At 43.4% G+C, this 15,942-nt stretch overlaps 1 protein-coding gene across 1 annotated transcript; it reads right to left on the reverse strand.

Annotated features, from left to right (window-relative positions):
- Positions 1-376: 376 nt before the first annotated feature.
- Positions 377-13,972, reverse strand: si:dkeyp-69b9.3 (myocardin). The gene is made up of 18 exons (XM_034127308.1): positions 13,926-13,972; positions 13,425-13,449; positions 11,946-12,136; positions 10,917-11,064; positions 8,809-8,862; positions 8,076-8,131; positions 7,559-7,625; positions 6,754-6,879; positions 6,433-6,629; positions 6,152-6,292; positions 5,344-5,509; positions 5,057-5,240; positions 4,783-4,924; positions 4,095-4,676; positions 3,891-3,989; positions 3,606-3,743; positions 3,468-3,522; positions 377-3,383 (listed from the first exon to the last, which is right to left on the reverse strand). Exons 4-18 carry the CDS (start codon positions 10,969-10,971, stop codon positions 2,962-2,964), a joined length of 2,484 nt encoding a protein of 827 aa, XP_033983199.1. The 5' UTR covers positions 10,972-11,064; positions 11,946-12,136; positions 13,425-13,449; positions 13,926-13,972; the 3' UTR covers positions 377-2,961.
- Between the last annotated feature and the right edge of the window lie 1,970 nt (positions 13,973-15,942).

Genomic DNA, 15,942 nt, shown 5'->3' on the forward strand with positions numbered 1-15,942 from the left:
GAATCAAGTGGATGATCAACACACGTACATTTAGTTTAACCACCTTTTCCTTTCAGAAATGTAATCTATAGCCTTTACTGTCTTGGGCAACCTTTATAGTAGATCTCTTTATGATACATTATTATCTATGAGTTCATAGATAATCCAGATTTGTATGTATAGCTACATAATTGTTCTATCTACATTACAAACCTGTGTCATTGTGAAGATTAACCATCAAGCTATGTAGATGTTGGGACTGCTTCATGGATTTGTAAGAGTCCTAGTGGTGCACTTTAATATTTAATGTTACTTTTTCATGTCAATATTTGATCAGACATCATTTGGCAACGTTTCCTGGAAAATATATCAGTCATTCTTTCTTCATGAAACAAACACGTGTTTATCCTTTAATTGTTTCATGTTACAGCAATGAAAACAAATGAAAAGAACAAAATAGAAAATCTATTAAGACTTTAATTTTCTTATTGCTTTTAAATACAATTTTGGACAGTGGTTGATATCTTTTACATGAATAAGTTACATAATAAATAAAGCAAACACATTTTACTTTCTTTCACATTTTCACATTTATAGCAGCAGACATTGCCAACAGAGTTTCTTTAACCTGAAATAGTGTTTCCAGTTGACATCTGTCCTAACCAGCTTCAAACAGGACAGATCGAAACAGAAGAATTTGACCTGCGTTTAAGTCAAGTGAAACTATCTCAGGGGTGTTCCAGGAAACTCTGCACCAGTGTTTGGAAATTAAATAAGCAACAAGGTAAACACTGGTGTCGGCCGTAAAGCAGTGGAAGTCACAGGAGGTAGCATCTTACTCTCCTGCCAATCATTTTTCTTTCCTTTTTTTATTCATGCAGCAGGCAATGTCTATTGATCGCTATGATTATCATAGCAATCGATCCACATTCTACTGCATTTTTCATAGTCGCTGTAGTTAAAGCTGTACAAGAATTCCTTCAACATAGAGCTGTGTGTTGAAAGTTTGCCAATGCACAGACATCTTGTTCCAATCATTTACGATGGCTGTCTTGCTTAGTAAGACACCGGTTCATCATCAGAACAAGGAACAGACCGGCAACAACACTGAAACATTTGCATACAAAAAACATGACATGATGACTTCATATCTGCCAGTTTATGTGCCCTTTACACAAATCATATTGCACTCAGCACTTAACCTTTATTTTAACACAATACTTTGGAGACTGAGAAGGGGACCAGGCTTAGGGATTTAAAAAAAAAGTGGTCTTTCAGAAAGACGTCCAGTTAGTTAAGAAACAATACAAATGTTTGAGATGTGGTTGAGCCAATCAGAGCTCTCCAAAATGAATGATGCAACATTCAGCCAATTAAGGGCAGAATATAAGTTCATGGAGAGGAGATCTTGTATCTAAATTACATTTATCTTGTATGGCAGAGGTTAATGGCAGTTTACCCCCATCAGACTTTATTCTTCATGATGTTAAGCGGGGTTGAGAATGGAATCATAACTCACTGAAAGTGTATTATGCAAACAAATAATGTGCCCGTTTCTGCACGACCAGTAAATCATGCAGGATAAAAAGCAAGATTTCTGTCATCATTAAGAAGCTTCTCCAAATATATTATTTTGTGCTAATTCTATAGTGCATTTTCATTAAATATAAATGGTCGTTTTTGTATATTGAAATATACAGCAAAGATTTAACAATGTCAAATAATACGTGTGGAATTAATAATAAATAAATAAAACTAAGTGAACAGGTGTGGCCTTGGGGTTGGGTTATAAATTGTGCTAAATTGTGCTTTTCTAGTCGCCGGGTAAGCACTGTGCAGCGGGCCAGACACGGTTGGGGGTTAATCAGGGAACAAAATGACCACCTGTTTTTGCAAAGCGATGAGGAAAGGTCCCTCTGATTGGAGCATTTGTATGGGCACTATTTTTGGGGTGGTTGCCTGATTGCTCTCCTTGAGAACAGTGACTTGAACAAGGTAATGTGGCTGTTCTGATGATTACACTGGATAACTACACTGGAGTTGCTGCCCGCTGGCAATGAGCCTACAATGAAATGTCTGGTCTGAAATATGGACATAGAAAGCCATAGCTTTTTTTTTTCTCTGTCTTCCACATGTATCCTCTCACCGTTCAATCAATACACACACAGACAGGCACACTTAATTATAAGCAAACAAATAACTACAAGTGCATTTGGCGTTGAAATGTACATGGAAGCAGTTGGGTGTTGACACGTACAAAACAGAAGCAGCCTTGTGTGCTCAGTCACACACAGTCAGACATATTGAACACACACATACTCAACACATAAGCTTTCACACACACTTGCACGTACGCATGAGCACCACACACACACTGCTTGTTTGCAGCTTGTGCCAGCTTGCTCCCTCTGCATGCCGACTGTGTGTCTGGCACCGGGGTTAAGGTCTGGAGCCACACACAAGCTGTGTGCTCTGTCTGGCTTTTACACACTCTAAATGGGCTTTATGAATGGCTAGGACTCAATGACTGAGTCAACACCAGGGGCCACACTCGACCCAATCCGACAACAGGTTTTGGAGATAAGTCAGAAACAACATTCTCCCAGCGCATCCAGGAAGCATGTTTAAATGAATATGCCACCAGGTTTTCTTTTGTTTAGCACTGCAAACATTGTGCTGTGGAGTGTGTCAGTCCACAGATGTGTTGCTTGTTTGCCATTTCTGGCTGAGCCCAAGTGTTTTTAAACAGCACTCTGCAGTGTCTATGTGTGTGCTTGTGCTCTCTTTGCCCCATCAAAGCCATGTTTAATCTCTTCGCTGCAATGAATCCAGCTCTCGACATTGCGTGGAGCCAGTGACTCTGACAGCCTTTCAATGATGGAGGCTATTCACAACCTTGTGCCCTCTGTGGGATGCATGCTGCCCCATTCACAACCATCGCTCACATACAGTAGATACAAACAGTTATGCACACAGAATTCCTCACCACTGCTCTATCATTAGATCCAACACTCGACTGACATTCAGATCTGAATCTAGACTGAAGTCTGACTCAACAAAAGGAGCTGTCGGGGGAGTAAGAGGGCGGAGGCCAGACGTCAGTGTTTCAAGCCAGTCAGCAGCGTCAAATGATGTCGGAGCCCGTCGTTTCCGTGACTTCCCAGTGGACGGCAGAGGGGAAGTACAAATGGGAGGCGGGCGAGGAGCTGGGTTCACCTGGCTGGGATTTATTACAGCTGGAGATGGAGGGAGTTCCAGTAAGAGAGAAGAGCAAAGAGGTGAGGGCAGGAAGCTGTCATCCCTGTGCTGCTGGGAGGCCTGGCACTGATCCGTCTGAGGAGGCGGCGGCGAAGGGCCCGGGACTGAGTGAGCGGGGGATTTATGATCACAGACATTAACAGAGCCTGTAACAGACGTAGTAAAAAGGATGAGACACTAAAAGAAATATGAGTTTAAGTTGTATTCTTTTTTAAATATTGGATACTTACCAACACAAGCTATGGGCTCATCCAGAATGTCATCTATGGACTGCCGAGGGTCCATCTGTGGCCAAAAGAAACACTTAATTCCAAACTGTGTAAAAGTAGCTTTTGATGATGTCTTCCTGCTCAGCCACAGAATCTAACCTGTGCTTTCTGGATCGCCTCCTGTAGTTCTTCCTCCAAGCTGCGAACACTGGGCAAGGTCTGAACTGGACTCGCTGTAATCTGCACTGGCAGCTCAAAATCCTGGCCAATCACATCACACGGTTGGCAGCAAAACACCTGATTAGAAAGCAGGGGTAAATTAGTTGACAGCTGGGTGATGGGAATTTGCTCACATGTTTGACCAGTTTTACAGATTGAAGGTTGTGTAGTGTGCCCTTGAAAAGTGATTATCCAAGATGTGTGTGTATTGATTTGCATGTTTACCTGTGTAAACAACACCTCCGTCTGTGCGTCTGTTTCTGGCTTCCCTCTGGAGCATCCAGGATCCTGTTGCAGGAACGGATGAAGGGATCCCCCACAAGACTGTAAGAGATGATACATAAAAAACATGAATGATTCTGGGAAAGCAGTCTTGCTGTCATTCTGCATCTCATCATAGAGCAATGATCCAAGCCTGTCTCTGCACACCTCATTGCCAGAGCTGGTGGTGCGGTCCCTAGGCCTGCTCCGTAACCTCTCCCTCATCTCCAGCTCCACGCTCAGCTCCTGCTGCTGCTGCTGCTGCTGATCGTTCTCATTTCTCCAGGGGGTCCCACACTGCAGGGGCGAGGACGACGACATGGGGAGACTGGGACTTGGAGTTCCTGAGGCGGTGCTGGCAGGAGCCATGAAGACAGCGTTGGAAAGACATTGTTCACCCGCCAAACTGACTGAAGCATTCGAGAAACCATTCGGCATATTGTTCAGAATTCCATTTTGAGCGTCACTGAGAATCCCATTAGGGACTCCTCTGTCCGGGATGTACATCTGTTGGTTCGGGCTGCTGCTGGGGGAGTCTAGTCCCGAGCTGGAGCTGGAGCCGGGGCTCTGGCTGGATGGCAGCAGGGCAGTAGGGGTGAGAGGATCCAGGCTGGTACCCAGCTGGCAGAGGGGAGCAGGGGTGAGGCAGGAGTGAGGAATCTGGAACGGGCGGAGACGCTGCAACAGAGTGGGCTTTGTGCCGGAGACGGGGAGGCCACGCTTTCGCAGCTGCTGCCGTAACTCTGACACCTGAGGAGAGGGAAGAGCAGAAAGTGGAGGAGCAAAGGACACTTAAGAGATGTCTTCGTAATACATTGTAAAAATAAAAGGTTCAGTGCTTTCATGCTTTTCTTACTGTTAGATCAACGAGATTTGCAGGGAGAAGCTCAGGCTTGGAAGCAGGGTTTGTGTCTGTAGGGGTGTGGTTTGTTGTGGCGGGAACAGGTTGGGGATTCAGTGGCATGGCTCCAGAAGACTTCACAAGATCATTGTGATCACTGGAGGATTTATAGAAGCATTTACTCACCAAAAGTGTCTGAGGACTAATAACTCATTAACAAAGCGGATAACTGTGTGGTTTAACAATCTGGATTTCCTAACACTGCATCAAAAGCAGTCTGTTTGCATACCTGGGCACAACAGTGAGCTGCTGTTGCTGCTGATGCTGCTGCTGCTGTTGGTGTTGCTGTTGTTGTTGTTGTTGCTGGTTCTGGAGGATTTGCAGCTGGAGGAAGACCTGCTGCTGTTTCAGTAGATGGGAGTAGGCTGGGTCTAAGGACTGGCTAGGAGCCGGGCTCTTCTGTTTGGCTCCTCCTAGAAATAAAGGAAAAATGTAAACAGCGTGCCACGATCCAAGCTGTGATTCGACAAATTGATAGAATGTGTGACTAAATGTAGTAAAGCATTGTATCCATACCTCCAGTCCCAGACCCTCCTCTCTGGTCTGGAGGAATGTACTGGTGATATTTGAGTTTCCTCATTTTGGGTTTGGTGTCCCGCGGTTTCCGTGGGCGGGGAAGATGGTTGAAGTTGAGGGAGGTGGGCAGTGAGGAGGCGCAGGTGGGGCTTAGAGGCTGAGCTGTCTGTAAAGAGACACATTGCCCACAATTCAGCTTTACTGTGATCTCTAATTTCAAGAGCAGTATGTATAATATCTCAGAGAAAATGTCAAGTCCTTTCACGTTGTCAGACGGCATTTGCCCCATGTCAAGGTTAAACTCTTACATTAAATTTACAAATGCCTCGCAAATCTCCAGATGACAGCATATGTGTTTCTGACATGCAGCCATGCTGCTTGTGTGTGAATGTGTTAACCTACAGGGCAAATACTGAGCTCCCCCAGAAGTGAAAATTGACAGTAATGAATGCAGAGCAGCATACAGCAGAGCATTGTGTTTGACAAAACAGATGAGTGACCATGCTGTTAGGATGAAGACATCCACAATGCTCTTTTATTGTTTGTGCTGGATACCTGCTGTGACTACATGTCACGATAACGAGCACCTACAAACACATACTAAATATAAATGTTGTTTTTTTTCTGGATGGAAATGTGATGAAACCACATTGATTTGACTGCATTCTTGACAATATAATGATATTCAAAGAGTCATGAAATTATTCCATACAAACATGGCCCTTGTGAAATTTAAATGAGTCACAAAATGAAAGTCAAAGCACTGGGTTTGTATTGGGCGCATTAGCATGCACTAACCCAACATTACCTTTGGCAGCAGGGGTGTGGTCTGAGAGGTCAGATACATCCCATTCGGTCTCCCAGGTGTTGCCATGCCGTTTGATTCACAAAGTGTTACACTCATGGGTTGTCGAATGCCCTCGGTTGCCGGGAGCAACGACAAACCAGACTGAAGGCAGAATAACAGATTATCAGAGTTGACATATGAGATGATTGAAATTCACTGTGATGTGTTGATCAGAGTTTATTGGTAGGAATTAATGTATCAGACTTCCTTGGTGAGTCCTAATATCAGTGCTGTTTCCTCACCTGTGCATGTCCAGGGCTGTGGATCAGGGGTGGGCCCACAGCTGAGAAGTCACTCAGTAATTGGTCACCTGAGAGCCCTGGCAATGAAGAAAAGGCTGTTGATTGATGAACGCCATGATGCTCAGTAGGCGAGGAGGAGGGGCAGGAGGAAATGTCATCTTCGAAGACATCAGCGGACAGAGGGAAAGAGGCAGGGCCTGAGGAAATGAAAAGTGAAAGGAGGTAAGGTCAAAGGAGGAGGAGAGGAGATTGGGTGAGGAGAAAAATAAATGTGTGTGACTGTCCGTGTGTGCCTGTGCATGAGGATGTGTGTTGACTCACGGTTCTCCAGGGGCAGTGTGTGTTCGTGCTGTTGATCCACAGGCCCTGGCGGACGCCGGATCCTATCAGTAAGGTCCTGCGTATGCCGAGCCTTCTTCTGCCTCTGGGCCCCACACACAGTCCTCTCTGCGGGGGCATGGAGAAATGGTGCATATAAGTGGAGAGATGGGGGGGACAGATGGGAGACCGGCAGAGAGAAGAGGGGATTTGGAGAGAGAGAAGCAACAGGATTTCAGAACATATGTGATGTGAGTGTGGCACAACAGTGTTGCCACAGGCAGTCAATCCACATTCAAACCAGCAGAGCATCTGAAAATAGTAAACACTCCTGTCCACAGGGAGATGTTCTCCCTTGGAAGTGAACACACACACTCACCCAACATTTAAAAAAGGGCAGAAAAGGAAATGAGGGAGTTTGAAAGGCCTGATGTTATAATAATAGTCTTTTCAAATTGAAAGGGAGGTTAAAGGTGTGGAGAACAGAGAGAGATGCCAGTAAACAACGGCTCTGATCCCTGGATGGGTGGTGAGTTTATCATACGCTGTCAATCACTGATATGTTTGCAGGCTGCTTAAAATGCAGAGTTACAGTGTACAACAAGGTCACATATCTATTAAACTGACAGCTGATGAAACACCAAGCCTATCGCCAGATTTACACGCCTCATTTCCTCACACTGTACAACAGGAAACGTAGAGCATAAAATGTGTGAGAGAGAGGGAAATATGCCACTATGCAATTTGTTGGGAGGACACAGGGTAGAGCAGGAAGGAGATAGCTACATTATTGTATGCAGGGCATCACCTTGTGCAGTTTCAGCATTGAGACCACCAGGGGGCAACTTCTGTGCAGCACCATCTTCAGTAAGACGCTGCATCAGGAAACAGCAGGTCAACCAACAGCCAGGGCCAACATTGCATTTTATTCAGGATAAATCTAAATAACACTGAACTTCACTGCCAATGTAGCCTAATGACATTCACACCAGAGTTTCTCTAAGAACATTTGCAAAGTCTATAAAGGAATGGATCCTGTGCAAAAACAAGACGCACCGCTGTAACAGGTCAAATTATTTATTTCAAGAGGTAAAACTGACTGATAAACGTCATGTTAATGATTGTCTCACGAGTGTAAATAAGACAGGTTACTAAAAATGTCTGTAGCATGAAGTACCTACTATAGTCAACCATACAAATGAACAGGGATGGAAAAAACACGTGTTGGGGGAAAACTATATTTCATGGATTACTCTTACTGCATCGACATGATTATTTGATCGATACTGTGAAAAAGTAATGCTGAGAAACTGGACTCTACTCACCAGAGCTTCACTCTGGTCTTTCTCTGCTTTTTTAGGTTGGCAGGCAGATTTTAACCCTATAGAAACAGAGAAGATGGGGTTATATGATGAAAGGCAGTAGTTGTTGTTTTTGTTATTTTTAGAAGATTCTTGTGTAGTAGAGGAGCATATGAGGTGAACCAGAGCTAAAGCAGGAGAGCAGCATATCTACACAGTCCTGGAGATTGTTTTTGTATGACTGTTTATTGCATTGAGTGCAGAGATCTGGCTGAAATTATGTTGGATTTATGCTCATATCTGATCTTCCATTAATGCATGATACTTATCTTTCCACATATATTCTTTTAACTTACATATTTTTAACAAATTCGTACATGTTGTATTATTATTAATGTAAACATCATGTACATCTTGCATATCATGTGTATTTCTGTTTACCATAGCATACCCTAACCCCCTGATTCCTAAAACACATATTTCATCATCCTGAATGAAATGTTATTCAGATTGTATTCCTGTTATTAACATTGTATGGTTACATTGACATCAACCTCTATGCTTTGGCACAACAAGAGGTTTTAAGTAATGTAATAATTCACCAAAAATGTTTTAGACTCCAAAAGAAAATCAAATAAGAGTAATACAGGTCAATACAATAAAACCTACAAAGATGTTTACTAATCAATAGGTACTCATGTCTCAGTGAAAAGAGGTGACCAATCAATCACGATGTAAATGACACACATATACTAACCTAAGTCTGCATTGATTTCACTTTGCCTTCGGTTCTGAATCCTCAACTGCAGGACTGAAAGACAAGAACAGAGATTAAGCTGCTGTGCTAAAAACAAACAAAAATAAAGATTAAATATCGCAAGTTACTCAGATACAGTAAGTTGGTTTGATTTGAAGGAAAATGATCTGGCAAAAAGAAATGACTCTGACGTATAAAGGTAAAAGTTTAACAATGGAAACAGCAGGATCATCGTTAAATGATACGTCCTTGTAAATGACTTCACCTCAAGCTTTGCAATGCTTATAGATTATGTATCTCCTTGCATGCCTGCACAGATCTACACACCACCGAATGCACATTAGCATTCAGTACATACAAACTGGGCATGATACATGTCGGTGAGTTTTGAGACCTGAGAGATATGACGAGGGGAAGGGGGGGGGGGCTGTGCAGGGGGGGCTGAGGGCAGTGACTATTTATCTCTCAGTATGTCTATTTCTGTTGGTCCCATCCCCCCTTCAGCTGTCCCGCTCTCTCCACAAGCCTCTCATGCATCCCCTCCTCACGTCATCCTCATTTGTGTCTTCCTGCCTCTCTGACAACTCAAAACAAAAGTTTAACGTTGTAAAAATCTGGATTCAAAGGTGATTAACACACTGTGCTCTGCTGTCTTAACAAGTCAGGCCAGCAGGGTTTATCACACTGACGTTTCTGGTTGATTCCAGTGTGCGTATGAGTGAGTATCTACAATGTTTTTTAGCTTGTTTCGCCTTCGTTGAGTAGTACAGAAAGGCATACATAGTAAACTGGAGGTCCCAATATAAGCCATAGACTTTTAAATAGCATTACTTAAGAAGCATTACTGTACATAATGGTTCCCAGCATGTGGGTCGGTCCTCATTAGATGATCAACAACATAAGACAAAATAAATATTTTACTCTGAATTATGTTAATAGCTTTCTAACTAGGATTCAGTTTTTTGCAAATGTCTTGTAAATACTCTTCTTAAAATCATCCCAATGAAACACTCTTCTCAGAACTCCTAGATGTGAGGAAGGGTTGCGTGTTGATTTTGTTTAAAGGTTAGGAGCCAGTATTTTAACATTACGAGTGCAATATTGACCCTTAGCATCTAGCATATGCCTACTTCTGTGACATGAACAGTTTTATTGTCAACACCAATGATAATCCAAAACAGAATAAAGAAGAACTCAAACAATCTACATCATATATATTAATGGCTGACAGAAGCCAATGTTTTTCCCACAAAGACCCAACAGGAGTTTGGTGTCGCAGCAGACTCTATGGTGTAGCAGAGACTCTGCTATGTACATACATGATGTCAAACAGAGCAGCTGCCCTGAGGAATCACGTTTTCCAGCAGGTGTTTGTTCACCTAGGGGACTGCGTCTGTGTCATTTCCCTGCCTTCCTATTTTACCAGCCGTTAACGACAGCTGCCTGGGAACAAAACAGCAGCCGCGACAACTTGTAGGGAAACTTAAATGATGCACTTATTGAATGCTGTTTGTCACAGAATGCCAGTTGTCTCCTGAAAGTTGTAATCAGTAAAGTAATACATTGGATTAGTTAAACTCGGTAATATCATTTGGAAATCATTCAGATATTCTGTAAAGATTTTGGCCTCAAGATATAAAGAATCTGTGAAAGTAATACAATCATAAATAATCATTTTTTACGTTTGATTGTAGCTTATTAAGACATGCATTCACTATGTTATGGAATTAAAAGTTTATTTAAATAAGAAAGTTTCCTGATAAAGGCCAACTGTTTGTTTTGCCATGCCTATCAACAATGGTTAAAGTGTCACACAGTGTCATGAGCACATCCGTTGGTCTCAATCTCAGCTGTTTACACATCTATTCAAGACATGTGTGTCAGTGTGTATCAATCCCTTAATACATTCACCCTGATCAATACCATCACTCTATTGATCACATCATAGACAATGTGACACACCAGCCAATAACCCTCTCCAACACTTCACCTCTACATATCGATGTCAACGCTGCCAATTATGCCCCAGATATAAAGCCATTGTTCTGTGGGGATAATAAACCTTTCTCTGTTATAATTGGCGTGAGTTGAGACTTCAGGATCCTCACCTGAGCGGAACTTGTTCCTGATGAGAAGCGACCTCTCGGAGGCCAGTAGTGTCATGGTGGAGGGGGAGAGAGAGGGTGGGGGGGAGAGAGAGGAAGTTCCTGGTGTCGCTCTACCAGGAGGAATGGACCCCTCTCCTTATGCCTCTCACTGGTGCAGAGAAGCAGAGGAAGCAGGGTAGTGAGAGAGACAGATGCTTGTTAATCCACTGATAGACACAAACCGATATTGATAGAGGCACACAAAGCACAGCGGAGATAGATGGAGGGGGAAATAAAGACCCAAAGTCTCCAGACCTACAGGCAGACTGAACACTGCGGCGAGCTGCTCTGGCAACAGCAGGCCTCCCTATAGACAGCCTGTCATAATCACACAGAGAGTCACACAGGCCCACCCACAGAGACAAACTAACGATACAGAGAATTAAACTGACAAGATGGCTTCTACAGAGAGGGGGGTGACAGAGACAGAAGCCCCAGCAGATACTCAGACGTCAGGGCCGATTGTGACGGACAAACATGAAGTGGCAACACCTACAGCATCGCACAACACACTCACACTGTGACAGCAGGACCGCGAATGTGTCATGCACTAAAAGAAGTGGGACTGCCTCGCTGAAATAAAGAGAGCTGGGAATCTACATAAGCTGTATTAGTGCACACACACACAACCTATTAACAATATTGATTTGAGCTGGCCGGCCACAGAACACCCAGAGGAAGCCTGTTAGAAGGGAATGGACAAACACACACACACAAACACACATGTTGTGAAGTAGCCGAGGTTATGCATACTAAATCACCACAGTGCTCTTCCTATTCCCAATACCATAAACACACACACACACATATCGCATTTATTTACAAAAGTCCAAAAAGAAGGCCACACACGCATAAATGCAATTTACTAACAAGCAATTGATTTAGATTTGTTGTTTGCCACAGACATGTTTTATAGTAGGGCACGGAGGCACAAGCAGGCACTGAAAACACAGAGAGAATAAAAGCAAGAGAATGAAAGAGAATACTTACAGGAAAAGAGAGAATTGAGTCCCTCAGGGGAAATTGAGAGTGGATTTAAGATTAAATTGAGAGAGGTGCGAGATGGAGGAAGAGAGGGAAAGAGAGAACTTCGTAGTGCGTTTAATGACGATTCCTTTCTTTCATGTTCTTTTCATATCCTTTTTTTTCTTTTTGCCCCCTTTCACACTTCTTTTCTCCCCCTAAAGGTGAAGTGCAAAGAGAAAAAGGATCAGTGGTTCCCTCTTCCCTACTGCAATACAAACTCACCCTCTCTACCTCTGCCTCGCTCTCTCTGCCCCCTCTCACCATCCGCCCCAATGCATCCTGGATCCTTGGTGCCAACTGTGAGTGACTGTCAAACTTTCCCCCTCCCCCTCCATGGCCTCGTCTCCTCTCGTATAGCAGCAATTCACTCCCCCCTGACATATGCTGACTGATTGATTCAGGTGCAGAATCAAAGACAATAAGCATGTTTGTGTTTGTTTGTACGTGACTTTAAAGAAAAGTAGACTCACTGGTGAAGATAGTCCAGCAATGTTAGGAGCTGAATTGCCACATAATGTGATGGATAGAAAAGTGAAGGCAGAATAAAGAGTCGCTTTATTACAAGTCAGCGAGAAAAGCCCGGGAGTGTTTTGGACTCACATCAAATCATGTACTGCAGCAGCACTGCAGGCTCATATGCTCCTGTCAAGACACCTTTGGGTCACCCTCTTTAAGTGATTTAGTAGTGTTTGCGTGCAACTACACTTGTGTGTGTGTGTGTGGCGTGTGTGAATGTGTATGACACGACTGAGAGTCACAGGTCAGTAAGTCAGTGTCCGTCAGCATATACTTTACAGTATGTATCGCGCCGGTGCCAAGCGAAATCACTCGAGTTTAACCTCAAGCTTCAAAGCAACTTGCAGGAGAGTGTTTGCCTGTGTGTGTGTGTGTGTGTGTGTGTGTGTGTGTGTGTGTGTGTGTGTGTGTGTGTGTGTGTGTGTGTGTGTGTGTGTGTGTGTGTGTGTGTGTGTGTGTGTGTGTGTGTGAATGAGCCTTAGGGCTGCAGAGGGGGAAAAGTGGGGGACGTGAGGTCGTTGCTGGAGCACCTGTTCTGTCGATTTGACAGACAGGCCGGTGTGTGCTGGTTCAGCAGGTCGTTGGGAGGGGGAAACAGAGGGGGGAGGTAGAGAGGGTGAGGAGACAGCAAAAGTTGGAGAGGCAGGGAGGGTGCAACACCGGGGGAAGTCTTTACTGAGGGGACAGGAAGAGAGCTGGGGCCAACACAGGGATACAGCATGGGAATGGGTTGCTCTCATTCCATCAGATGTGAAAGGAAAGAACAGCAGAGATAGCAACGCATGGGCCAATTACGGTTGCCATGGAACAAAATGGAACAACTAATGGATCACAAAGTGAATGGGAACCTTAATTTAATACGAGGTTATAGACTGACGGCTCTTTTTGCACAGAATGTCTGCTTTTTTCGTCATTATCGAATCTCACCTTTGACTGCTTTTCCTCTCATGCCCTGTAAAAGCATTTCACACACACACACACACACACACACACACACACACACACACACACACACAGACTTATATAAACAATGACTGCACTGACAGCATGGCACATTATTGAGGGAAAGGTGATGTAATTGCTTATTCCTCTGGTTCTCCTGCACAGCCACACCCTCTTGTCTACAGCCTGGTCTCCCTCTCTGGTCAACACCTGTTACCCTCCTTCTCTCTCCCTCCCTCTCTACCACTTTCTCTCTCACACACACTTACATACACTCCATAGTGTTAATCCTGCACTGTGTCTGGTGAGCGAAGAGGCTTGCAAGCTGCTAACCTTTCCCTTGTGAAATATCATATTTCTCAGTTTAATTCTGGACTCATTTTGTGTGTGCAGGGCTCTGCCTTCACATGCAACACACAGACTGAGAAGCATCATAACGCTTGGATTAAAAATACATTCATGGGCAATTTCATATTTATGTCAAACCTGCCGCCTTTGCTGCTGAAACTGCAGAGTTTGAATGTAGATCCAGCTCTCCCCAGGCTCACTGTCTTCTGCCTTTCACCCTCGTATAAGTATCCCTCCACCATTTGAGAGAGCTGAGAGCCAGCATAGGGAATGTGGCAGTACATGCAGAACATCACAAGTGTGAGTGTGCCCTCCCATGGCTGAGCTGTGTAATGACAATAAAGAAGAAGAAAGTCATGGTTAGTTTAGCTTTCCATCATCTTGGCCTACAATAATGGGACGTGTGTGATGCAACAGAGTGGATATACAACAAACATATCAAGGTGCAGGATGTATCACAGAGAGTATAAAGCTGAAACAAACCAGTCCAACACACTCCATCACGTCTGCTGCCTGGTCGTTCAGCAGCGGCTCTCCTCTGCTCCTCTACCTTTATCACTTCAATCACTTGGCCACGTGCCTCGTGCCACTCGGAGGCCCTGCTGCCCGTTCCACTTCACGCAACACACACACACACACAAACAGACCACACAAATATGTGTCTGCACTCTGTCCATCATCCCTCTGTCTGTCACTGCACTTTGAAGCTGTGTGCAATCTGAACGCCTACCAACCCTACACACACACACACACACTCACGCACACACTCTACTGTACACACACACTTCCAGCTGGACTGCTGATCCGACACTACTCCGGTTGAATATTCATCATCATCACGCTCTGAGGACCTTGTAGGCTCAGCAGTGTAACAGCCCAGTAGTGTCAATTAGGGGACCGGGTCTGTTTTGTGTTACTGACAGAACAGAGCTGATTCAATGGCTGGAACCTCGGAGTGACCTTAACAATATGAACTTAGCACTTCAATGAGCCTCTACAATAAAAAGGCTAGTAAGGGCCTCATCTTTTATAGAAGAGATAAGAAGGGGCATACTGTAAGTGTGAGTAAGAAAATAAGAGTCAACTCAAAATTGAGGGTACTGGGTACAAAATAGGGATATTTTAAAGTGGAGCTATCATGCTATATTATAATAATATATTGTAGGACCATACCTATATAAGGCATATTTATACTTTTTTTTTTTCAAAATACCAAACAGATCATGCATTTTAGCCATGCCTCATTTCGCTCAATTTACCCCTGTTTTTGCAAGGGCTGATTCTGTGAGAACAGCACCACCTACAGGCCTGGCATATGTACTACAGCTAGTTTACAGCTCCAGTGCTTTCGAACGGCAATGGCCGTGGCTGTCTCCTCCTGATTGGTGGAGTTGGCCCAATAGCCGTAGCGCCACTGTCCTGACGTCAGGACAGTGTTCAAATCTGGATCAGTTTTTATCAGATCCGTTGCAGCCCCTTTTTTAGAGATTTGGGTATGGAGGAAAATAGAGAGGGTTGTGTTTTCTGACACTTGGTGAGTTCCCTGGAACACCGGGGACACATATTCATGTATAAAAGACGTACAAAAGTGCATTTTGCATGATAGGTCCCTTTAAGATATCATCATGCAAAATAAAATGTAACAGTCATTAAGAATCTGGTTTATTTATTGGCTAAAAAACCTTTTACCTTATTGATAGATATCTTTCACTGTTATATTTATATTTTAACTGTTTATGTTTGTTATTTTCAGTTGATATGTGTATATTTATGTTTATTTTCTATTTTATTTGAAATATGCCTCGAGTGCAATCCCTTGTTTTCATCATTTCCCAAATATACATAAACTCACTTGCATGTAAAAAGACTGCAATATTTTCACAAAACTATATTACATGTAATTTAGTTTTGCTTCTTACGTATGATCTGCTGTATTTGTGTTCAGAAAAAGTGAAACAATATTTTATTATAACCTTGAATTTGAATCCAATTTTTATAGCCATCTCTGTCATTTTTATTTGTACAGTCTTTTGAGTTTCTGGCAGCTTTATAGTTCATTATAGTGACAGAATGATAAGTTAGACCTCTAGTTGAGTGAGTGCTGGAAAGAAAAGATAGCATACATGTTGTATAGAGACAGTTTGAAAGATACTAA

Source organism: Trematomus bernacchii, unplaced genomic scaffold (assembly GCF_902827165.1).
Source record: "Trematomus bernacchii unplaced genomic scaffold, fTreBer1.1, whole genome shotgun sequence".
Classification (NCBI taxonomy): domain Eukaryota; kingdom Metazoa; phylum Chordata; class Actinopteri; order Perciformes; family Nototheniidae; genus Trematomus; species Trematomus bernacchii.

What these genes read in the sequence shown, in the direction of transcription:
- si:dkeyp-69b9.3 (XM_034127308.1), bottom strand. Translation starts at nt 10,971, where the DNA reads ATGACACTACTGGCCTCCGAGAGGTCGCTTCTCATCAGGAACAAGTTC. An exon ending in CAGCTCACTGTTGTGCCCAG is followed by an intron (nt 4,925 to 5,056) that starts GTATGCAAACAG and finishes TAAATCCTCCAG; the next exon opens with TGATCACAATGATCTTGTGA. An exon ending in CGGAGGTGTTGTTTACACAG is followed by an intron (nt 3,744 to 3,890) that starts GTAAACATGCAA and finishes CTTTCTAATCAG; the next exon opens with GTGTTTTGCTGCCAACCGTG.